This window comes from Doryrhamphus excisus, chromosome 11, assembly GCF_030265055.1.
Source record: "Doryrhamphus excisus isolate RoL2022-K1 chromosome 11, RoL_Dexc_1.0, whole genome shotgun sequence".
NCBI classification, from domain to species: Eukaryota; Metazoa; Chordata; class Actinopteri; order Syngnathiformes; family Syngnathidae; genus Doryrhamphus; species Doryrhamphus excisus.
Window position 1 is genome coordinate 4,583,631 of NC_080476.1, and position 22,940 is coordinate 4,606,570.

Consider the following 22,940-nt stretch of genomic DNA (forward strand, 5'->3'; position numbering starts at 1 on the left):
CACGTGTTTGTAAAGAAGACATGATGGAGGCTGAGTATCCATCAGGCTGACGCATCCTGGCAGATGTGCTCCTACTGGACTTCGAGTCATCGCACATTCTTGTGGCACATCAAGCGGTTTCTTAGCAACGTGAGCGCCAGCGTGCACGGCTGCTGTTGTCTCTGTGACACCATGTGTAAATCACTGTCCTGCGCAACGGTCTTCTGTTGAAAACATCTACAGTACAGACAGTCGCCTCCCGGGAACACCTGCATGCTTTGCACAAAGGCGGACTAGTGGACCTCTTGTTCTTCTTTGTAGGCTACAAAGTCAACATTATTTCAATGTACAACATCCATTTTAAAAGAGATGAGGTTCCCACCGTGGAGCTGAGACTGAAGATCCCAGCCTGTCAATCATTTGGCTGTGTCTCGACTGGTGGATTTTCATAATTACACTTAGCATTTTGAGTGCATGGTGGGGCAAAATGCAGTGATGTTGCACACGCTAACGGTAACAGGGGGAAAAGACTAGCAACCTGTAGTAGTGGAAAGTAGTGCAAAGCAATGTGAGTTATACGTGTTTTATTCAAAAAATAAAAATAAAAACAATAAAATGAATAAGTGGGGAAAAACACTTTTATAGGGCGATTGAAATTCATTCATTCATTTATTCATTTTCTACCGCTTATCCTCACGAGGGTTGTGGGGGTGCTGGAGCCTATCCCAGCTGTCTTCGGGCGAGAGGCGGGGTACACCCTGGACTGGTGGCCAGCCAATCACAGGGCACATACAGACAAACAACCATTCACACTCACATTCGTACCTATGGACAATTTGGAGTCGCCAATTAACCTAGCATGTTTTTGGAATGTGGGAGGAAACCGGAGTACCCGGAGAAAACCCACGCATGCACGGGGGAGAACATGCAAACACCACACAAAGATGGCCGAGAGTGGAATTGAACTCAGGTCTCCTTGCTGTGAGGCCCATTAAAAAGGAGAGCAGATGATAAAAGCAATAATAGAAGAAAGATAAAAGGAAATAATATAACGTAAAACAAAGAAGATGCGAGTGCTATTGTAAGTCAATTATTTCCAAAAAATTGGGGGGTGTTAAACTGAAACATGACATGGAGGTAATGGTAAAACATTTGCAAAGAGAAACATGTCAAGTCTCTATGAGTAAGACCACTTGGAGGTGTAATAATCTTCTCTCGTCATCTCATCTGCAAAGTTGAAACAAAGGTCAGCCAATCAGGACAAACACACACAGTGTGAGTGAGACAAAGACACTCACACATAGTCCATGTTGGATGAGGCGCTCCTTGCGGACACAAACTTGGCAGGCACGTTGGGGCGCCCATCCCTGGGGGGGCAGTTGTTGCAGAGAAGTCCTCCACCCAGCAGCAGCAGGGCTGCTGAGCCCCAGCCAATGTATAGCGCTGCACCGAGCTCCCGCCTCTGAGCGGCGGTCACCAGCGGGTTGTAAAAGTCTCGAATGACGGCGTGGGCCGACCACGACACGGGGATCATGACGAGCAGCGCGCCGATGACGAACATGACGCCGGCCACAATGCACGCTTTGGCCTTGGCTGTCTCGTCCTCCACGCAGTTGGTGCACTTCCCCCCCACTGCCGCCACCAGCACACCCAGTACGCCCACCATCACTGAGATGATCACCATGGCGCGGGCCGCCTGCAGGTCCTGGGGAAGAGCCAGCATGGAGTCGTACACTTTGCACTGCATCTGGCCCGTGCTCTGGACCACGCAGGTCATCCACAGACCCTCCCAGATCACCTGCGCCGTCACAATGTTGGCGCCCACGAAGGCCGTCACCCTCCACATTGGCAGCGCGCAAGTGACGACTGCGCCCACCCAGCCCACAAACGCCAGCAGTACGCCCAGCATCTGGAGGCCCTGAGACGCCATTGCTACAAGCCGGGATCTAAAGTGAGGTTCACGGCTGATCTGCAGTCTCTTCCAACGTCAAAGGGTGGAGTTTGGGAGCTTGCATACAATGGACGAAAACTGACACCTGAGAGCTTTTTTTCTTCTCGTCTTTTGTCTCTTGCTTCCTTCTTCTTCTTCTTTGTTTTCTCGCACACAGGCTGTATCACCTGCAGCCAGAAGCTACAATGGCCCACCTATGCACTCACACACACATACGTATATTATCTGCTAAAAGGATTACACACACACAGGCGAGGCTTTGAGCAAACATTTAATGTGATAGTTTCGGTGCTTTTATTCAAACTGAGAGAAACGTGGAATGAAAGCAATTTTTTTCTGCGTGACTTTTTCTATGTGTTGAAAAAATCATCACTCATTTGAAAGAACGACTTTACGTTACTATTCCTTACATTCTATTATTTACCTTCATTGAACAACAAAAATGAAGCCATAAGAAACTATGATAACACACGTCAACAACACTTGAAATACCCTAAAACGTGTCCTATAAAACTTTCTGATTGACTTGTACTCATTAAGTCTACATAATCGAGAAAGAGTATGTTCTTCATAAATCATATTTAAAAAGGCAGAATATCCTCAATATTCCTCAGTCTTTGCAATGAATACAGTACATGAAAACCACAAGAGCAGTCATTTCAGCACAATATTTATTCATTTTCAGTCGTACATAAGTTTCATAAAAGTTAACTACCACAAACACACAGAACACATTAACACACATTAGCACACAGAATTTGCCAATGAAATATGTAGGTGATGGAGACAAATAATGGTAATGGTAATGGTAATGGTTTTATTTCATATGAACATGCATCAGATTACAATTGAGTGCATCCCATAATCAGTTCACAGTTCCACATGTCCAAAAGGAGTAGGAAGAAGCAAAGCTTATTAAATCCTACCCCTCCATCTGGTACTTTTACAATCAGTAAATGTTACATTTATTCACTTCCTGCTTTCCATAATAAGGGTTTTTTTAAGGGTTTTTTTTTTTTTAATAATGCACCTCGTACCGAAGTAGGAGGTGATATGAGCATCCAATGACATAATGGGTACCATAGTAAGTGTCAATATAGTGATATATATAGCACATCATGACTGGTTCAAGACTCTTCATCCTTGTATTTAGCAAACATCAACTGCTTGTATTGTTTCTTGAATTGGCTCATCGTTGTGCATTGTTTGACTTCCTTACTCAATCCATTCCATAGTTTGATTCCACATACTGAAATGCTATGGCTAGCATAACGTAGTCCTAGCATAGAAGTGTTTCAAATGTACTTCTTCCCTGAGATCATATTTCTCCTCTCTTGTAGAGAAGTATTGGATGACATTTTTAGCTAATTGGTTATTTTTAGCCTTATGCATTATTTTAGCTGTTTGAAAATTAACTATATCAGCAAGTTTAAGTATTTGTGATTTTAGAAATAAGTCATCTTGTTATGTTCATAATATGAAGTGTTAGTTATTTACATAACGGTAGTAACATCAAAATCAAATCTTTCCACATTGTGAAGAATGTATGACTTTACATTCAAACGCTGCACACATCAAACTCTGCTTACACAAATAAATCAATACCTACGATTTACAAACAAATTAATACTTATTAATTCACCGATACTTACGCTTGATTATGTAAGCTTTACGACGTAATGTTGACTTTTTTAAATACTGGACGGAAGCGCGCAAAGAATGCTGGGATACGAGGGGCCACGAAGGTTGGTTTCAATGCAGACTTCTTCTCAATGGAGAAGGAGGACACATATATCGGCCGTATTCGGACAGCCTTCGCGCAGCATGATGACGTCATACAGCATACAAATGCGCACTTTTAGGATGCAGACCCCGAATTCAAACACAGCCGTAGGAAATATTACAGTCATGTGACTAACCCAATGTGGTCTCCCCAAATGGCATTGTTTCAGGTAAGCTAGCTCATTTGCAAAGCTCATTTTAAAGCCATTTTACAATTGTAATGCTTTAATAGTGTGTCTAATATGACAGTTCAACTCTTATTATTATATTTATTTGATGAACTTCTATAAAACAAGATAATTAGCCTTAAAATTGCTATGGAAATCATGATGTGCCTTTTTTGTCACAATAGCAAAAGTGCCAATAAGACATTCAATAAATATGTGATTTCTATACAGTCAATCCTCACTCTAGTTTTTGTATCATTCAGTTTTCATTGAAAACACTAAATATCGGCCTTGGTTTTTGTAAGTTGTGTCAGTTTTGGTCCAGTATTGAACATAACAAACTAGTCTGTTTACTTTGCCCTGTACTGTATGATCCCATGGAATGGAGTGCCCAAACAAAGCATCCTACGCGTTGCTGACTCACTATCCGTGTATTTTCTTATGCAGTGTGGCTGCTTTATAACCCACCATGGGGACAAAGAAAGTTGGGAGTGCCAGCAATTTGATAAAGAATTAATCAGTTCCATAATTATTTTGCATTGTGTTCTGTATGCAAAATTCTAATTTTAATCTTAGTAACGTTTCAATTAAAAAATATTATTAGGTTAGGTTTTCATCTGATCTTTTGGAAGAAATTAGTGATGAAAATCTATTTACAGTATGTTCTTGACTTCAATGGAAAGTACATTTGTGGTAGTAAGCACAAAAATGTGTCAAGTTGAGTTGTTTTCAAATAAGGAATACATTTACTATGAACAATGTAATATATACGTAACGTCTTTGTCGTGAATTTGTAGGAGTTTCTAAAATGGTGTGACTTGTTAAAGGTAATAGTGAAATGGACATTTTTCACTTTAACCTTATTTGAGTGTAAAAGTAGTAAATGATACATAGGAGTTACATCCATGAAGTATTTAGCAGACACTTTACCCTGGTGATGCAAACAAAGAAACGTGTGTGTGCCGCACCCAAACCTGATCAACAAGAAACACTGCTGCCCTCTTTTTATTAACGGCAACCTGTTTGTGTGTGTGTGTGTGTCTGCAAAGAAATAGAGGTGTTGTGTGATTTGTAAACAAAATATTTATTTACATGGTACATCAATAAGAAATAAGCCACAAAAAGTTGAGGTCATGTTTACAAAAGAGAAACAATAACAAATATATCCGTACAAATAAGTATACATGTAAAAAAAAACAACTTCCTGTGTGAGGTGTCTGCATCCATGGGTGTGGACTTGGATCACAGTGTCCCAGTAAACATGGCGTCCTCTCCCTCCTACACAAAGTCTTTGCCGGATGCCGGCGCCGAGGCGTCGGAGCGTGCTGCTTTGTAACGAGCAGCGTATGAGCCCTCGTCTTTGGGGGGACAGTTGCAGCACAGCATGCTGCCTCCGATGATCATCAGGGCGGCCGCCCCCCAGCCAATGTAGAGCGCCGCGCCCAGCTCCCTCTTTTGGGCGCTGACAAGCAACGGGTTGTAGAAGTCTCGGATGATGGTGTGGGCTGTCCAGCACACGGGAATCAGGCAGAGGACGCCAGCGGCGATGAAGGTCGCCCCGGCAGCCACTTCAACCTTAGCTTTGGAGGCCGGGTCTTCTACGCAGTTGGTGCACTTGCCCCCGGCCACCGACAGCAGGATGGCCATGATGCCCACCACGATGGCGATGACTATGAGGGCGCGGGCGGCCTGCAGGTCTGAGCTGAGCGCCAGCAAGGAGTCGTAGACCTTGCACTGCATCTGACCTGTGCTCTGCACCACGCAGCTCATCCAGATGCCCTCCCACGACGTCTGTGAGGTGACGATGTTGCTGCCGATGAAGGCCGTCACCTTCCACATGGGAAGGGCGCACACGACGATGGCCCCGATCCACCCAATGATTCCGAGGGCAGCGCCCAGGATTTGGAAGCCGGCTGACACCATGGCGGCCTTCTACTCTTCCTCGCGTTCTTCTTCTTCTCTGAGGAGCTGTGTAGCAGGCTGGGTGAGTTCGCAAAGTGGGGGAGGATTTGGAGGAGAGCAGGTACATATCACCTCTCTAAAGGGGCGGGGCCAATGCCTCTCCATCATTGAATCCACCCCCAGTCGGCCAGAACCTGTTTGCCCGGCCACCTCATTGTAAATTCACACTTAGAATAGTGTAAACACCACCCTGTGCACTCCACTTTACTTCTCACTAACAATTAACCAACCCCCCCCCCCAAAGACTACTCATGCCACCACCACCTCCATCTCAGGTTTCACCTTAAGGTTTAGGGTGGACATCCTCAGTGACTCATTCTCTTCCAAATAATGCTGTTTTACCAAATATGGTCACTTCCTATGACATTGCTACAAAGTTAGCTCACACTGGGAAGTTTGGCTAAAATGCCCTTAAAATGCTGAGTGTGCAATACTGGACAACTTCCACCCTCGACAGTCACCATCTTGGCTACGTGGTGGAAGGGGAGGGGCTAGTAGTCGTGAACTGTAATGGATTTGGGACAGAACTCCACTGTCCAATATGCGTCCTTTTGAGCACTTGTAAACTAAGTAGCCAGTGTACACAGTATACTTCATGAAGTATTCCAGTTGAGACTGTGACGCAAAAAGTCAAACTTGGTCACAGTTTCAAGTTAACAGAAAGACAATGCAGGACATAGACTCGCTGCTTTTTTTTAAATATGAATACACACCGGTAGAAATAAAACTGGATCTGCTGGAGGTTCAGTCTTGTTTACACATGTTTAAATGCTTCACTAAGCAAGTCGGATAGGAACACATGAGGACGAAATGTTCCAAGCATGACAACACAGAGAAGAAGAAAGTTTGGCCTTTGAAAGGAAAGATCCTTGGCCAAAAATGAAGGCCATTGTGCATGTCGACATCAGAGCTGCAGACAACAGAGATCAGTTGTTCAGATGTCTTTTGGACATGTGGTGGGTGGCCACATGGAGGATTAAAGAAGAAGGTCACTATCACAGTAAGCCATACATCATCTAACTTGAAAGGGTGCACTTCTCTTCCCTGGCCAGAGGGTGGCGGCAGCAGCTGCTCAAAGGTGCATGAAGTATGTCCTGAGGTCACCTGTCGACATGCAGGAAGCAGAAGATGCGGCCTTCTCCTTTTCTCCCTGCTCATTTATGGCCCACAACACACTTTAGTCATTGTGTTTGTGGCCACAAAGGAGAAGAAGACTGTATGGTTGTAAAGTGGCGTCAGGCAGCCTACAAAGAGCCTTTCATGCGTCTATAAATGTCCACACAGCCATTAAATCTAACCCCCCCAACCCCCCTTTTAAAGTCACTTATTGCTTGGTAAAGTCCGCCCACACAACATAACCAGAAAGCAGCCTTCTGATTGGTCAGCACTCACATTTGAACAACAACAATAACAAAGGAGGCTTGTTCTAAATAATAAAACTCACTAAAAAGAGTATATTGCACAGGGTTTGCATTTCCCTGTATTCGCAGACTGCACACTAGTAAGGTAGTTTGTAGTCAGCAGCAGTAATAATGAAAGAGGTGTCAGTGTTTACCTGTGAGAGGTCAGGGTGGTGATAGCTCTCGTAAAGAAACTGTTCGCCAGTCTGTTTGTCCTTGCTTTGGCGCATCTGTAGCGCCTTCCAGATGGCAGTAGGTCAAACAGGTGGAAGCCAACAATCTTCTGTGCTGCTTTCACTGTCCTCTGAAGCCTTACTCTGTCTGCTCTGTCTATGTAAACGCACACATATATATATATATATATATACTTTAGGGACACCCTAGATAAGATTCCAAACAATGTGGTTGTTTTGTGCTTATCAACATCCATGGAAGAATATCCTGATCAAAATAAATGACACAAACAATAAATAACTAAGATAAAGACTAAGGCGAGGCACCACTTTGTTTCATTCTGCATGTTTCCCAGTTTCTATGATAATGACGTGCAATGAAGCCATCCCAATAGAAACCTCTTATCTTTAACAGGAGGGAGGGCCGAGTGTCTCACTTTTGAGTACCATCTCCATAAGTCCATGCATCTATCCGTCTATCAATCAGGAGATCCTACAGCAGGATGAGTTCCCATGTCATAAATACAACCTGGGTAAACAAGTCAGGAGTTAATCATTGTTCCTGTAAAGACAACTTTATTTGTGTGGAATAGTTTGTCTGGTTTGTGTGCTGAAAACAAACTCATCCGTTCTTGATGTTTGCGTTTCCATGACCACATTCTTGCTTCTAAACACTGAAAACGAGATCATTTTTGAACGTGACTCTCATGTGCGGACGCCACTGTAATGTGCATGCCAGGCTACGAGCTGGAGCACTCACACGCTGAGGAAACACATATGGAGTGGAGTGTTATTTTTATATGTTTGATTGATTGCCCCACCAATCCAGGGTGTACCCCGCCTCTCACCTAAAGACAGCTGGGATAGGCGTTATATTATTCTACTTCTGCACAAAAATGAAGCCATCCCAGATGATCAAGTAATCATTATGGAGCGTTATGAGGACTACTGCCAAAAGCAATATTGCCGCCACCAATAGAGCGAGGGAAGACAACAATTGTCTTGTCATTTTGTCTATATTGTTGTCATATTTTACTGATCTCAATATAAGACAAAATTTTTATTGAAAGCAAGGCTTTCAATAGTGCACGATGAGTACCTCGTGATGACCACTAGGTGGTAGCGTTGACGTGTTTTGGTGCGACTTTGTTATTCCTCCAGAAAATATTGTAGTTTAAAAAGACCAACAGGCTGAGTACTCACACAAGGACTTCTGTGATTTACATCTGCATACTGCATTTTATTCCTGAAAAGTGAGCATATCTAGCGTATTCCCTTGGCTGAAATCTTTAAAAAGTTGCTCCCGTTGTAGTGCTGTTGGAATTATTGTTGCTCCCATGTCCACTGGGTTCTCAAAGAATGGTGACGCCATTGCCAAATGAGTTCAACAGTGAAACAACGGTGCTTTCATGGCCCATTTTAAGCTGAAAGTCCGGACATAACTTGGTCGGGCCCAGGTTAGGAGTTTAGCCTAATGTAAGATGAGATTTCTTTTTGTGAAGATTTGTTTTATTTGATAGATGGTTTTATTTTATTCTATGACTTATTCAGATAAATGATTTAATTTCCTTAAAGGTAAAATTCAAATACCAGAGAGTTCAAGAGTATGTGCTACATAATTTGATGCACCTCCCCTTTAAGCTCAAGGATAGTTGAGATCACGGGATGTAAAGTGACCAATCGTTTTTCGCTATGTTGAGAGTGAAAAGTTGTTGTTGTCCTTCTGACCATGAAGAGATTAAAGTAAGTGAGAAACGGAGAAAGGTTGTCCCCGTGCTTTCCGTAACCCACGCCCGTGAGTATTCCAGCTTATCAAGTTAAGGCTGGAAGAAGGCAGCGTTACACTAAGTTACCATGGTGATATAGCTACATTCGTTGAACACGCAAGCCCAGCTTTACACTCAACACACCTCGCTAACCCACTAAACACGCTTCGCAGAATACCCCCCATTCTCCTCCACGTTCTCATAATATTGATGAAAGGGTGAGTGCACATTTTTGACCAGTACTGTAATGAAAATAGCAAACGTCAGAGTTGGTAGCAGTTTGTAACTAAGACTTCAGGCAGCTGTGGCTAAAAACAACACAGATAGCAGAGAGAGAACTACTTATCACTTCTGGCAGTAAGTCATAAATATTTTGGACACAAAAATACCACAGTTTTGCTTCAAATGTATTTTGGACATGATGGTTTATCTTCTACTACGAAGCTACTGTTCACATTAAACGATAAAATATGAATGTAACATTAATATATGACTGTTTATGGTGTCAAACATTGGTCAATTGTTTCCCTCCAAAAGACGATGATCATCAGCGGTGAATGGCCTTCTATCTGTTTTTATCTTATCACTTCTTAGCGAGGCTAGCTTACGGCTAGCATGGAGATGAGCCGTTGCGTGTGTGTGTGGCTGTGTGGCCTAAATTAATGTGCGATTGCGATTGCACGTATAAGATGAAAGTGTGTCAACCTAACACATTGTGTAAACTTTGACATGTGACCTACTTCACATTGGGCCAATGTGGAAGTAGTCGAAATCAGGCACGAACCACAGCTTCTTTGTTTAATTGCGATTTCCTCAAATGTGCGTGTATGTCGAGTTAATGTCATCAATGATTGTCACCATGAAAACAAACTTCTGCTGACCCATGTAGTCCGAAACGAGGAAGAATGTTGGCAGCGGGCAAACGTGTAAAAGGTACTGCACATCGGGTTTGTCATTAACTAGTATGTCCACTCTGTGGCACATCCTAGCATCAAAACAAAACAGACTCAGACTGAACAATAGCCATAAAACATCCATCTTTGTTAGCTTTAGAACAAGACTGAGGTGATACTGTCCAAGCTTGACACTTTTGCAGTATGGGAACATTCCTGTAGCATTTTGGATCTGGAAAAGGTACAAATACTCACATTGGAGTCCAATAGTTAGGACTATGTCGTACATTTGTACAGATTGGACACAAAAGGACTAAAGAAACTGGTACTGTATGTCTATTTGTGAGAGTAAGCGATGTGGTCTTGTGTGGTCAGCCATCAACACATACGAATCTTGACCCTGGCCGATCATTAGCCGCTGACGGCCATAAAAACGACACACCTGCCACTACCACGGGCGAAAGGTTCAGCCATAAACCAGGTCTTTATTTGAGAAGCAGCTCCCACACGCCCAGGTGGTAAACCAGGCCAGAAGCCTCTGATTGGATGACTGATGTCATCTCCAGGGAGGGTCGGATAGCAATAAAAACTACGTCCAGATAAGGATTGTCGTCTTAGAGTCAAAATCAGAGTGGACACGTAGCAGAGACCAGGAAGAACTTGACCAGGGAGACCTTCAGCAAGAACGGACATTTGTGGCAGAGGAAGTTCTCCAGGTTAAAGCATCAGGATCTTTGGTGTCAACGAGGAGCTGAAGTGTCAAAGTGTGTGATCCCCCTCGTGTGCGCCATGTCGTCTTTCGGATTGGAACTGGCTGGCGTCTCTGTGGCAGTTGTGGGATGGATTTTGAGCGTGGTCAGCTGTGCGCTGCCCATGTGGAGGGTGTCGGCCTTCATCGGCGCCAACATCGTGACGGCGCAGGTGTACTGGGAGGGTCTGTGGATGAGCTGCGTGTTCCAGAGTACGGGACAGATGCAGTGTAAGGTTTACGACTCCATGCTGGCGCTGCCTCAGGACCTGCAGGCGGCTCGCGCCCTCACTGTGGTCTCCATCATTGTGGGGGTGCTGGCCCTCCTCATCTCCTTGGTGGGGGCCAAGTGCACCAACTGCATCGAAGACGAGGGTGTCAAAGCCCGAGTGATGATTTCCTCCGGCGCCGGATTCATCACGGCGGCTCTGACGCAGCTGGTGCCCGTGTCGTGGTCGGCCAACACCATCGTGGTGGAGTTCTACAGTCCCATTATCCCGTCGGGCCAGAAGATGGAGATTGGGGCGGCCCTGTACCTGGGCTGGGCCGCAGCCGCCCTGCTGCTGATCGGGGGTTCCATCCTGTGCTGCAGCTGCCCCCCTCGGGAAGAGAAGCCCAGCAGGTACAGCGTTCACCCGCAGAGCCGCGTGGCCTACTCAGCTGCCCCCAGATCCACGGCTCAGAGCTCCTACAACAGGAGGGACTACGTCTGAAGACTTCTGATAGTCAAGCCTGCTCAGACTTTAGTATTCTTCAGTGGACTCATCTTGTTTTTAACTCTTCTAGCATAAAGAAGCAGCAAGCTGAAGGACCCAATGTGAAGTTGTGGACATCTGGAGACTGCGTACTGTGTATTTATTTCAGTGTTGAGGACACTTGGAGTTTCTAACGCCATTTCCTGTCTTTGGGGACTAAGGCTGTGTTTCGGATGGAATACTTCCATTAGTACACCCCAATAAGTATACTACGCACCTGATTGCGCCAATTTGGACAGTGTAGTGCTCTCCCAAATTCATTACTGTCATTGCGCACTTTACTTACTGGAAATGATGATTTACCCACTTCTCTCCACTGCTTCCCACCATTACGGGTTGCTCATCAGCCACCATTAAAAGTGGGTGGGAAGTGTCCTGAACTGCGCACTCACCATTTTCACTGTTTTGAGTGCAACATCCCGTACTGACCTTGTACTGCATTTCGCCGTGCTCCCCAGTGTGAACACATTTATAGGCACTCAAAAGACTACATGTAAGTACAGAAGTGCGCCAAATGAGACACAGCCCGACAAAATGAAGCACAATTTGTTTTAAAATAAATGTAATGTTTTGTACTGTTCTTTCTACTTTGGTTTTGTGTGAGTGAAATCGTTTGATGAAAAATAGTACAAGTAAAGATGTTTTTTTTATTTTGTTAATTTATATAAATCACATTTACAACATCTATATATATTTTAAATGACTTTTTAAAAACATAAATAGAACTCAACAAGACTACAGTTTATTTTGTTTTTGTATACATTTATATAAATTTCTTTGCCAGTTAGCTGTTAGGCCATTTTTATAAATATATTGCCTTGTTTTTTTCTAGAAAATAAGCTTTATGTTTCTCATGGCAAGGTGTACATGTGACTCACAAAGAAAATAACCTCCTTATGGTCATGGGGGCATGCTGGAGCCTATCCCAGCTGACTTCAGGCAGAGGCGGGGTACACCCTGGACTGGTGGCCAGCCAATCACAGGGCACATATAGACAAACAACCATTCACACTCACATTCATACCTATGGACAATTTGGAGTCACCAATTAACCTAGCATGTTTTTGGAATGTGGGAGGAAACCCACGCATGCACGGGGAGAACACGCAAACTCCACACAGAGATGCCCAAGCGGAGATTGCGCATGTATTATTATTTTGTCTGTAACACCTAGTGTCCCTCTGACTTGTATTTGTGTGGAATAAACCATACGTATGTATATAAAACATCAAATGTTCCCGTTTGAGTCTATACATTCCCGACCATGTCAGCAGCAAGTAAGGAACTTTTCCCTGCTTTGAAAGTCAAACGAGGTGAGTCGAGAACATGGAATGTACGACATAGATTGCTGCGATAAAACGGATGCCTTTGAACGCTACTCACATTCACAGCGATGTCATTTAAATTCCACTATATTTCACGTGAGGTTTTTTTTATAGTAACTGAAAGGAGATATTCTAGTTAGTCATACAAGTGTAAAAAGAAGTGAAGCAGCAGTGTTTGTTTATAGACTAAATATTCACTTTACCAAGCGATTTGGCATGTGGTAACGCTTACGCTTCACTTCCTGTCATGGACCTTTTTGAAGTTCTGTGTGACTTTTTGGTTGATGAGTTGAAGCGTGACTATTAATTGTTCACTGGTGGATGTATGTAACGTAATGAGTCAAGCTGTGATGATGTACAGTACATGTGGTCATGTGGTCGCTTGCTGATTGGCTGATTGAAGGAGCCAAACCGATACCAGGAAGATGACTGTGTGCTGAAGGTGTCGCAGGCGACCCATTATGTTTGGACCCAGCTCATGTTTACATTGGGAGTAGTTATTCCGGTTTGTAGCCAAGGGACGTTTTCCCAACATGGATACTTTAGGAGGCAGGGAGCCGCTGCCTGTTTGTCCCCAACAGGCATCCTCGCTAGATTTTATTTGAAGTTCATACGAAACGTTCTAGTCAGCTGTTGCTTTTGGAAATGAAGAGCGAGACAGACATCCTCCTACCAACAAACACACACACGCACACACATACGTAACCCCTCCCCCGCCCCGTGTACAGGTGCAGGAGTGTGTTTTCAGTAGACGGCCCCTCCTCACATCACAGCGAGGGGCCTCCTCCCATCTCACCTGCGCTATAAAGCGTCTGTTTCCGTAGTGGCGCCTCAAAGGAACATCCCGCCCTCCACGCACCCCCCACATCACTTCCTAACAGCTGTCAAGGACAAAGAAGGTTCTTTGCCGGGGACCGAGCGCCACCATGTCGATGGGCATGGAGCTTATAGGTATCTCGCTGGGCGTGCTGGGCTTCCTGATGGCCATCGTGACATGCGCCCTTCCCATGTGGAAGGTGACGGCGTTCATCGGCGCCAACATCATCACAGCTCAGACCATCTGGGAAGGTCTGTGGATGAACTGCGTGACGCAGAGCACGGGCCAAATGCAGTGTAAGGTCTACGACTCGCTGCTGGCGCTGTCCCAGGAGCTTCAGGCCTCCAGAGCCATGATGATCATCGCCATCATCCTGGGCGTGATCGGGGTCCTCATTTCCATCATGGGCGCCAAGTGCACTAACTGCATCGAGGAGGAGGGTGCCAAGGCCAAAGTCATGATTGTCTCCGGAGTCTTCTTCGCCGTAGCGGGCCTCCTGGTCCTCATCCCGGTCTCCTGGACGGCCAGCGTCATTGTGCGAGACTTCTACAATCCCATCTTGACCAACGCACAGAGGCGGGAGCTGGGCGCCGCCCTCTACATCGGCTGGGGTGCCGCCGCACTGCTGCTGATTGGCGGCGCCATCTTGTGTAGCAGCTGCCCCCCCAAAGACAAACGCTACAAGCCACCCAGGATGGCCTACTCCGCTCCCCGCAGCACCAACGGCCCTGCCGCTGGATACGACCGCAAGGACTACGTCTGAAGCTGGATCTGTGTGTGTGTGTGTGTGTGTGTGTGTACACTTGTCTTTGTATTCTTCAATCTTTTCTCCTTTAATGTAGACATGTCTTTTCGTGGGGACACTTTTTTTGCCCTGTGTGTGTACGTGTGTGTGTGCGTGCGCGCATGTGTGTGTGTGAAGGTCTCACTCACAAAGACTCCGACATGAAGTGATGTAAAATGTTTCTCCTTTTCTTTAATCGTCATTATCTTTCTCGCATGTGTGTGTGTGATGTATAGAAAATACACTGTGTGTGTGTGTGTGTGTGTGTTTGGTGTTGTGTTTCACTGAAACTTTGGTTGCAAACGTGAATGAGGAGGAAGAAGAGCATGCTCTCATTTTACATGGATTTGCTTGCGTGTGTGTGTGTGCACACTATTTGCTTAGAGCGTTCCTGCTGAGACTGAAACTGAAAACGTATCAGTGATGCTTCAGGCCACTCACAGTTTCACTGTGGGAGGAACCGGCAGTTTTGTTTATTTTGTACATTTTGAAGTGACTATATTATATTCTCTAATTGGCATTATTATTGTTTGTGAATGTGTTTGTGGTGTTGTATCATCAGCCTGTGAATGATTGAATTGGAGTGTTTATTTCCTGTGTAACGTGTTTGTGTGTGTGTTTGTATTTTACATACCTGGTCACGTAAATACTTAGAACATGAAACTATTTTCCAATGTGTTAGTAAATTATTGTGTGTCGTCCATTTCAATAAAAGTTGTGTGGATAAACTTCTTTCTTTGTTGAAACAATAGTCATATACGGACGTGAGACAGTCAAGCAAACAGGAGGAGTCATGTGACCTTTAGGCAAATAAAGAGATGTCTTTGCCGTCCTAATCTCATAACATACTGTATCTACACCACTTAGTGTACACTGATATCACGGACGATAGCAGATAAGAATGAATATAGCATTGAAATAAATATAGTTCATAGGAATATTCTCAACTTGTATGTCTGTGAATGCACCACAATTGTAAACTTAATGTACCATCCATCCGGCACACAGCAAAATAGTGAGATATCCGTTGGATACGTTGTGTTGTATTGGGGAATTCCACCCACAATGAAGACTCACAGATACAGTTTCATGCCCAGTTGGATCTATTGACCCAGACACAGTGCTGGTCTCAAGAAGAAATGGAACTACTATTATTATTAAACTTGGAAAGAAAGAAAACACATATTTATTTCACTTTTCTGTGCATTATGACATGAAAAAAACAACGTAATATGAGCTAGCTAGCACGTCATTGGGATACACCTATTTCGACCATAATGCCCTCTAAAAAAACCCTCTTAACAATGTTGCATGGTTTGATATACATGCCATGATCATACATTAACACGTACACTGATGATAACATGTAATAGTTGCAGTATCTTGCCTTATTTTGATGATTTAAAACACTACCGAAATGTATTTTGGAGGCACATTGATACACATACTTATGCTAGTTCTGTCAACAACAACAGCTGCGACAACACTTATGATGGCCGCTCTCATTGGGATGGCTGTGTCTTCCAGCACAAGATGTATGCTTCAGTTTGGCTTTTTCCTGATTACGTAGTCGCCATACCGATTTTGGCTTGAGACCTTTTTCTCTGGTAAAATGGTAAAAAATTTGGCTACAAAGACCATGTTGAGTCTTTCGCGATTAGCAAGGCATCGTGTTAGTTAGAGAGATAAAAATAGTTTTTCATGTTACCTGCTACAATAATAATATCGCTGTCACTTGGTTCATTAAGTCAGTTCTGCAAATGTGTTCTTTTGTGAGCGCTTTAGCATCAAAATAGGTATTTCCCATGACACTTGTTGCTAGCTAGGTCATATTAACTCGTTTTTTCACACTAGAATACACAGAAAAGGGAAATGCATATGTTTTCATGTGTGACACATAAGCATTGTGAATGATGTGCAAAATTCCCCCAAAAAGTGCAATTCCCCTTAAATATGTGATATTTGTGACAGTTCCATGATTTGGGTGGCCACTCCTCATTGGAGGTGATGGTGGGTCCCGCAGCCAAAGTAGTCGAGAACCACGGGATCCCTCCAGGAGTTCTGAACATCTCCCAGCTTATCAGTACACAATTGCACAAAGCAACTTTTATCAGGAAGAAGAAGATGATGGAGGTGATCTCTATGTGGAATTTGACCAATTTGCCTCACTGACAAATGTGTGACTCACTTTCTACTCTTCACACTATAACGCCTTATGAAACTCTTTATGAACCAAGAAATGTATTCATTAATGTACGTAGCGCTTGGGTAAACATGTAATGGCCGACCTACGCCCACACATGTTCCGTGAAGATGACTCAGCATTACTTTTTACCTGACTGAACACAAGCAGGACTTCCCATGATGCACCACTCACTTACTCCTCATTCTGGTCGCCGGCTCCTCTTCTCTTCCTCGTCTGACTCATCAGCAACATTTCTCACTTGAAAACAAATCAATAATCTTATTATTCTTAGTGTGCATTAGGAACACGTGAAGATGAGTCGAGAGCAGCAAACAAGATGATGACCTTGCTGCAAAGTCCAACAGCTGATAGAGAAACCAGCGAGGCACATAGTTATCACGCTTTTTTTTAGCCTTGCTGACCCTCAAGTGGTGAAAAACAAAGTATTTTTTGTCATTAAAGCTTGCTCTAATACTTGAATAAGGTATCAAATATTACAATTTGATCGTTCTTACTATATACTTTGCTGAATTCATATAAAAAAAGCTAGGAAAATATCACTATCACTATTTTAGCCTTGCCAGATTGCTCTCCAAAATGGTAATAAGCCACCTTATAAATGTCACAGTTTTGAATGTGTAACTCTTCTTTGGTTCAATGCCAAGTACTCTTGTACTAAACACAAAGGAAGGAATACATTTATCCTGAATGATGTAGTCATGGTCTGTAGTACATCCACTATCTATTTACTATTGTCTCGCGTTTCCTGTGCGTTCATGTGCATATGTAATGCTGATATTTGATTGCACACATTCAAATGTCAGATTTTATTTTCATGTTGTGAATGAATTTGTTTAAATCACACCTCCTAATTCCCCCAAACCAGGATACTTTTACTGTGAGCTGTTACAAATGAAGCTGAAGTGAAAGTAGGTGTTTTTTTGTGTGTTAGAAACAAAGACCACTATCAAGGAAGCCAAGTACATCAGGATTGTACCTTGTGCTCCCCTGGACCTCTGCATCATGCCGTCGTCATGGTGACAGCCGTGCCCTGTCCCAGCTGACTGGTCTCCATAGCAACGAATGCTTGGAGTAAAGTAAGAGAAGCACACACATCAACATTTTTAAATGAGGGTGAAACTATCCTGAGAGAACATTTCACAAGTGGAAGGCCAAAATAACTGTTGTCAGTTGAAAATACTAAAATAAGTAGTTAGGTCTTGTTTAGTTGGTCAGAATGAGATTCTGAGCGTTCAATGTCAATTACATTATAACACTGGGCTGCCATCTAGAGGTTTTAGACAGTATTGTATCGTCGCCGGCACGCTCGTACATTATATTTTTAAATAAAGTGGAATTGAATAGTTATGATAACAGGAATTTAGTCTTGCCAAACGAATAGAATGAAGATAGATTATAGAATGATCAAAATAGCATTACATTATAAACTGAAGAGGAACGCGCTAGCGTCTGAGTGTGACGTCATCACGCAAAATTCCAATCATTCTCACTGTCGCCCCGCCCCCAGGTCTGTCTGCCTCTCTCTCTCTCCCTCTCTCTCTCTCGCTCTCTCACTCTCTCCTGTCATTGCTGCACCCTGGAGGCTTTACATGCCGTGGTCACATTTCCTTCAGCGGAGCTAACGGTATTATGACTGCCCTGTGTCGCCTGGTCCAAAGGACACTTCTGAACGGCTGGACGTCGTGTCATCCGTGTCGTATATTGGCCGGACAGAAGAACGTGCGCGCGGCCAGCTCGTCCAGGTACGACTACTAAGCTAGCTAGCTAGCTAGCTAGCCGACTGGGTGGCTGCAAAGACCTACTCGCCTTCTTACTTTGTGAGCGGACAAGTGGACATATTTGACTCTTAACAAACACTGTGACATCACCTTAATGTTGTTTTATTTAACACTTCTCAATGACAGTTTTGACCTTTGACGTAAATGACATCCATATGTTAGCACATACTATAGACATAAATAGGCGACGCATCGACTGGGTTTGTCCACTGCTGCTATACGTCAACGTCGCCGCCATATTGGATGGGTCAAGGCTGTGCTGTAAACGCATACAAATAAATGTACTAACGTTCATAAAGCGTTTTATAAACGTAAGTACATTTACTTTTTTACTTTATCGAAGTAGGTCAAGGTCAAGGCTGCACTGTAAATAACTACAAGAAAATGTACTTGCATTCATGAAAACTTTATGAAAGTGCTTTTTCATAAAGTGCTGTATGAAAGTTAGTAGTTACGTACAGCGCAACCTCGACCCATCCAATATGGCGCACGACTTTGACGTACGGCTCGGAGCTCGATGCGGCACTTATTGTCTTACCAGAAGTACATATGTACAAAAAATATAATTTTTTGTTTACTGCAATTGTAAAGGCTGAGGTTTTGGAACCCAAGTTTCCCCCCAGTTGTTGGAGAGATGCTTCCGAATATTGAGCAAGTGTATTGTTACACGCAGTATTGTCGTGACGAATAGAGCATCAGATTAATACAGTCTTGTGTTGGTCCAGCCCAGTCAACTTGACCTATGACGTCTTTGATGGGAAGGGGGACAGCACGCCGCTGGTCTTCCTGCATGGCTTGTTTGGCAGCAAATCAAACTTCCACTCCATCGCCAAGTCGTTAGTTCAGCGTACAGGTCGAAAGGTAATGTAGACATGACGCTGATGTTTGTCATCGCCCGCGCCAAGTGTCCTCACTGTCCTTTGTCCAGTTAGGTGTTGACAGTTGATGCTCGTAACCATGGCAACAGCCCCCACAGCTCAGCACTGACATATGAGGCCATGAGCAGTGACTTGAAGCACCTCCTCTCCCAGCTGCGCATTGACAAGTGCATCCTGATTGGACACAGCATGGGTGGGAAGACGGCGATGACCACCGCCCTGATACAGGTCAGCCCAGCACGCCACTTGACCTTCCCACCTTTTGTGCTCGCTGACTTTGTGTTTGTGCTGGCAGCCCTCACTGGTGGAGAGGCTGGTGGTGGTGGACATCAGTCCGTCTCAGACCAACACCAGGACCAACTTCCACTCTTACATCCACGCCATGCAGGACGTGAAGATCTCCACAGACCTCCCACGCTCCACCGCCAGGCGCATGGCGGAGGACCAGCTCCGCAAGACGGTCAAGGTCAGAGCTGGACTGGCTTAGTCGCGAGTACCCGTTACCTGACCCTAACAGCACTGACAATATGTCCGCAGGAACACTCAGTGCGTCAGTTCCTGCTCACTAACCTGGTGGAGCACAACGGTCACTACACCTGGAGGGTCAACCTGGACGCCATCTCGGCTCATCTTGATGACATCATGAGCTTCCCCAGCTTTGACGCCGCCTACAGCGGACCCACGCTGTTTCTGGGCGGAGCCAGTTCTGCTTACATTAGGTAAGCTCTTGTTTCAGAAATAGTCCGATACCAGGGTCAACAAGGCCAATTACAATGTTAAATACGCTTGATAAATTCTAGTTTATAGCTTTTCTAACCGTGTACTTTCATTATGATGCCATAATTATCATTACAAGAATTAAAAAAGGGTCTCAAAATAATGCTGATAATAATATTGTTTATCGGAAATCATTTGCTACAGGCCTACTAAGTTGCCAAAACTGAAAAATGATCATTAATGTTGCTATTTTCTGTTCATAACTTTGTTCCATGTGAATGAAACCACTTTTTACATGAGTCCATTGTTTGGGGTTACACTGAAATGATTTCCACCAGAAACAAGGACCTACGATGTAAAGTCCTGTGATGACATTTATTCATTTATTTATTTTCTACCGCTTATCCTCACGAGGGTGCTGGAGCCTATCCCAGCTGTCTTCGGGCCAGAGGCGGGGTACACCCTGGACTGGTGGCCAGCCAATCACAGGGCACATATAGACAAACAACCATTCACACTCACATTCATACCTATGGACAATTTGGAGTCGCCAATTAACCTAGCATGTTTTTGGAATGTGGGAGGAAACCGGAGTACCTGGAGAAAACCCACGCATGCACGGGGAGAACATGCAAACTCCACACAGAGATGGCCGAGGGTGGATTTAAACTCCGGTGTTTAAACTCGGGTGTCCAAGCTGTGTGGCCTGCACGCTAACCACTTGTCCGCCATGCAGCCCCATGATGACATTTATAAGTCTCTGATGAACGTATTGGCCAATTTGAAATTTGCCAACTTGCTTCTGTATGTTGTAGGTTTTTGAATGACATGTCACTCATTCATAACATGTCACACATGTTGTTTCTCTTAATCCAGCTCTGAGGATTACCCAGAAATCCAGCGGCTGTTCCCAAGCGCAGACATCCAGTACATTCCAGACGCCAGCCACTGGATCCACGCAGACAAACCTCTAGACTTCATCAGCTCCATCATCTCCTTCCTTCAGTCCTAGCCGCACGTCAAGGATGGAACCTTTAGAACCGCCCCACAAAGCACCGAAACGTGAGGTGAGAACTCACATGGAATAAGTTGACGAAGTAGACAGCAGCTGCTTCAATTAGTGACAACATGTTCTGATCCAGTCCTGGTTCCACTGGACCACCGTGCTGACTGATGATGACAGCTCAAGCCTTGTACGCGGTCAGAACAGGAATTTGTTTGACTTTTCTTAAAGTCTTGTCAGTTGTTGCACAGTTCCAAGTGCAGGGGTGTCCAAAGAGCAGCCTTGGGGCCATTTTTGGCACACAGCTTAGTTATTTATTATTAACCCTCAGCATATAGTAAGAATAAAATGTATGAATTATTAATTAGATATATTATTAGATATTACACTTTGTCATCTATAATAGAGATAAGATGTTGGTGTTTTGTTTTGGGTTCTTTCATTTTCTGTATGTGACCCTCATTACACCCCTGACCTAGTGCATACTACCAAGTGCATGCTACATGCTACATGCTACAGCGTCACTACGCTGCTGAATTTTAAGACCAGTTGAGAAATTGCAAGAATGACATTTTGCACTGTTGGATCTGAAAGAGGTTCTCAGTACAGCTTCAAAATGCAAAAAGAAGAAATGGGAGGAACCAATTTCTTTTGCAAACAAGCATTCAAGTGAAGTAGAGAGTCGGTCGAGTGAAGATGGCTTTTGTGAACTTATTTTGCCACCCGTCTCCAAATGTTGTCAGTTGGATTTGGATCAGGTGAAGAAGCAAGGAGGGTCCAATGTTCCTTTCAAGGAAAAAAAGCAGCCCAGAACATCTTGGTGGTCCTTTACTGTGCCGTGTGGAAAACATCTCGGGTTGGATCTCCTTGTCATGCTAGTAATATTGGAAGCCATCAGGACTGACAAAGTTCTCTCACCAGAGAATGAAACCTTCCCATGTTTGGTGTTCTCTCGCAAATTCCAAGCAGGCAAATTTTGTGGCATGAAAGGAGATGAGGCCTTTGAGGATGCTTTGTGTTCTTCTGTTAACATTTAGTTCTAAAACCCTCAAGTTACCAATACCAATCACCTTACTGTGTCCAACCTCAGCAGCCATGGAAAGCTGCGAGAAGTGAGAGAAAGCTTTTGGCCTTGTTGTGAATACCTGACAGATGACATCAAATCCACATTTTTACCAAGATTTTGGCTTTAAACGGTTGCGGTCTTCAGCTGATGGACAGTCTATTTCCTTTTACTGCTAGTTTGCAATAAATTGCTTTCTCAAAAAATTATTTTAGCATTTCGACTTTCGACTTATAACCTCCTAAAGATCTAACACTGAAATAAATTCTTGATGTTTTTTAACTGGTCTTAAAATATTAGTCAGGAGTGATTGTTACTTAGTACCGGGTGCTTAGTTCCTTAGTAGTTAAGGGCTACTTTGTAATTAAGTTTGTGTGACAAACATTGGCGGTGACGTGCGGTCAGGGTCATGGCTGGTGGGGCACTGACTATACTTACGTTGATACAGGTAGATCATTAAGAGGATCCGATAGAACAGACCCTTTTGATGGATAAACTGAAAGGCTGATTTACACACAGCCTTTCCTTCATGAAAAGTCCTGGTACTTTGTTGTAAAAGTCTCATCACCTCCTGGTTAGTTTGGGTAATCCCCCGTCCTGGCAGTCTAATTCATTCATTTATTCACAAGAGCATAAAATATGTTGAATGCATTAGATTTTCTTTTGTCAGTCATACCGTAAAAGTGGACAGATATCTATTTATTTCGGTTTTGTATGTTTCGTCCTCGCCTCCCCTGACCACACGTCACTGTACATACTGTAGGTCGATTCCAGGAGGCCACACATCCCTATT

The 22,940-nt window shown here is 44.0% G+C and overlaps 3 protein-coding genes across 5 annotated transcripts; 2 read left to right on the forward strand and 1 right to left on the reverse strand.

Annotated features, from left to right (window-relative positions):
• Positions 1–1,083: 1,083 nt before the first annotated feature.
• Positions 1,084–5,952, reverse strand: LOC131138268 (uncharacterized). The gene is made up of 3 exons (XM_058087064.1): positions 5,162–5,952; positions 1,278–1,925; positions 1,084–1,206 (listed from the first exon to the last, which is right to left on the reverse strand). The coding sequence occupies exons 1-3, from the start codon at positions 5,800–5,802 to the stop codon at positions 1,203–1,205; spliced, it is 1,293 nt and encodes a 430-aa protein (XP_057943047.1). The 5' UTR covers positions 5,803–5,952; the 3' UTR covers positions 1,084–1,202.
• Positions 5,953–9,879: 3,927 nt separating this feature from the next.
• LOC131138834 (claudin-4-like) lies at positions 9,880–15,234 on the forward strand. 2 transcript variants are annotated; one of them, XM_058088100.1, is made up of 2 exons: positions 9,880–11,468; positions 14,020–15,234. In XM_058088100.1, the coding sequence occupies exons 1-2, from the start codon at positions 10,863–10,865 to the stop codon at positions 14,479–14,481; spliced, it is 1,068 nt and encodes a 355-aa protein (XP_057944083.1). In that variant the 5' UTR covers positions 9,880–10,862; the 3' UTR covers positions 14,482–15,234. The 2 variants fall into 2 exon arrangements, with proteins under 2 accessions (XP_057944083.1, XP_057944082.1); XM_058088099.1 differs by having other exon boundaries at positions 9,896–11,353; positions 13,821–15,234.
• Positions 15,235–18,224: 2,990 nt separating this feature from the next.
• abhd11 (abhydrolase domain containing 11) lies at positions 18,225–21,772 on the forward strand. 2 transcript variants are annotated; one of them, XR_009132142.1, is made up of 7 exons: positions 18,225–18,450; positions 19,212–19,347; positions 19,419–19,592; positions 19,660–19,830; positions 19,902–20,083; positions 20,958–21,148; positions 21,224–21,772. XR_009132142.1 is itself a non-coding variant. In XM_058088095.1 (6 exons), exons 1-6 carry the CDS (start codon positions 18,338–18,340, stop codon positions 21,091–21,093), a joined length of 912 nt encoding a protein of 303 aa, XP_057944078.1. In that variant the 5' UTR covers positions 18,226–18,337; the 3' UTR covers positions 21,094–21,772. The 2 variants fall into 2 exon arrangements, 1 of the variants encoding a protein (XP_057944078.1); XM_058088095.1 differs by having other exon boundaries at positions 18,226–18,450; positions 20,958–21,772.
• Positions 21,773–22,940: the final 1,168 nt, after the last annotated feature.

Coding starts and splice junctions, on each gene's coding strand:
- LOC131138268 (XM_058087064.1), bottom strand. CDS start 5,802: ATGGTGTCAGCCGGCTTCCAAATCCTGGGCGCTGCCCTCGGAATCATT. Junction 1,926..5,161: donor GCATCCGGCAAAGACTTTGT/GTAGGAGGGAGA, acceptor ACCTCACTTTAG/ATCCCGGCTTGTAGCAATGG.
- LOC131138834 (XM_058088099.1), top strand. CDS start 10,863: ATGTCGTCTTTCGGATTGGAACTGGCTGGCGTCTCTGTGGCAGTTGTG. Junction 11,354..13,820: donor ATGGAGATTGGGGCGGCCCT/GTACCTGGGCTG, acceptor CCGGGGACCGAG/CGCCACCATGTCGATGGGCA.
- abhd11 (XM_058088095.1), top strand. CDS start 18,338: ATGACTGCCCTGTGTCGCCTGGTCCAAAGGACACTTCTGAACGGCTGG. Junction 19,831..19,901: donor AGCTCCGCAAGACGGTCAAG/GTCAGAGCTGGA, acceptor ATATGTCCGCAG/GAACACTCAGTGCGTCAGTT. Junction 20,084..20,957: donor GCCAGTTCTGCTTACATTAG/GTAAGCTCTTGT, acceptor CTCTTAATCCAG/CTCTGAGGATTACCCAGAAA.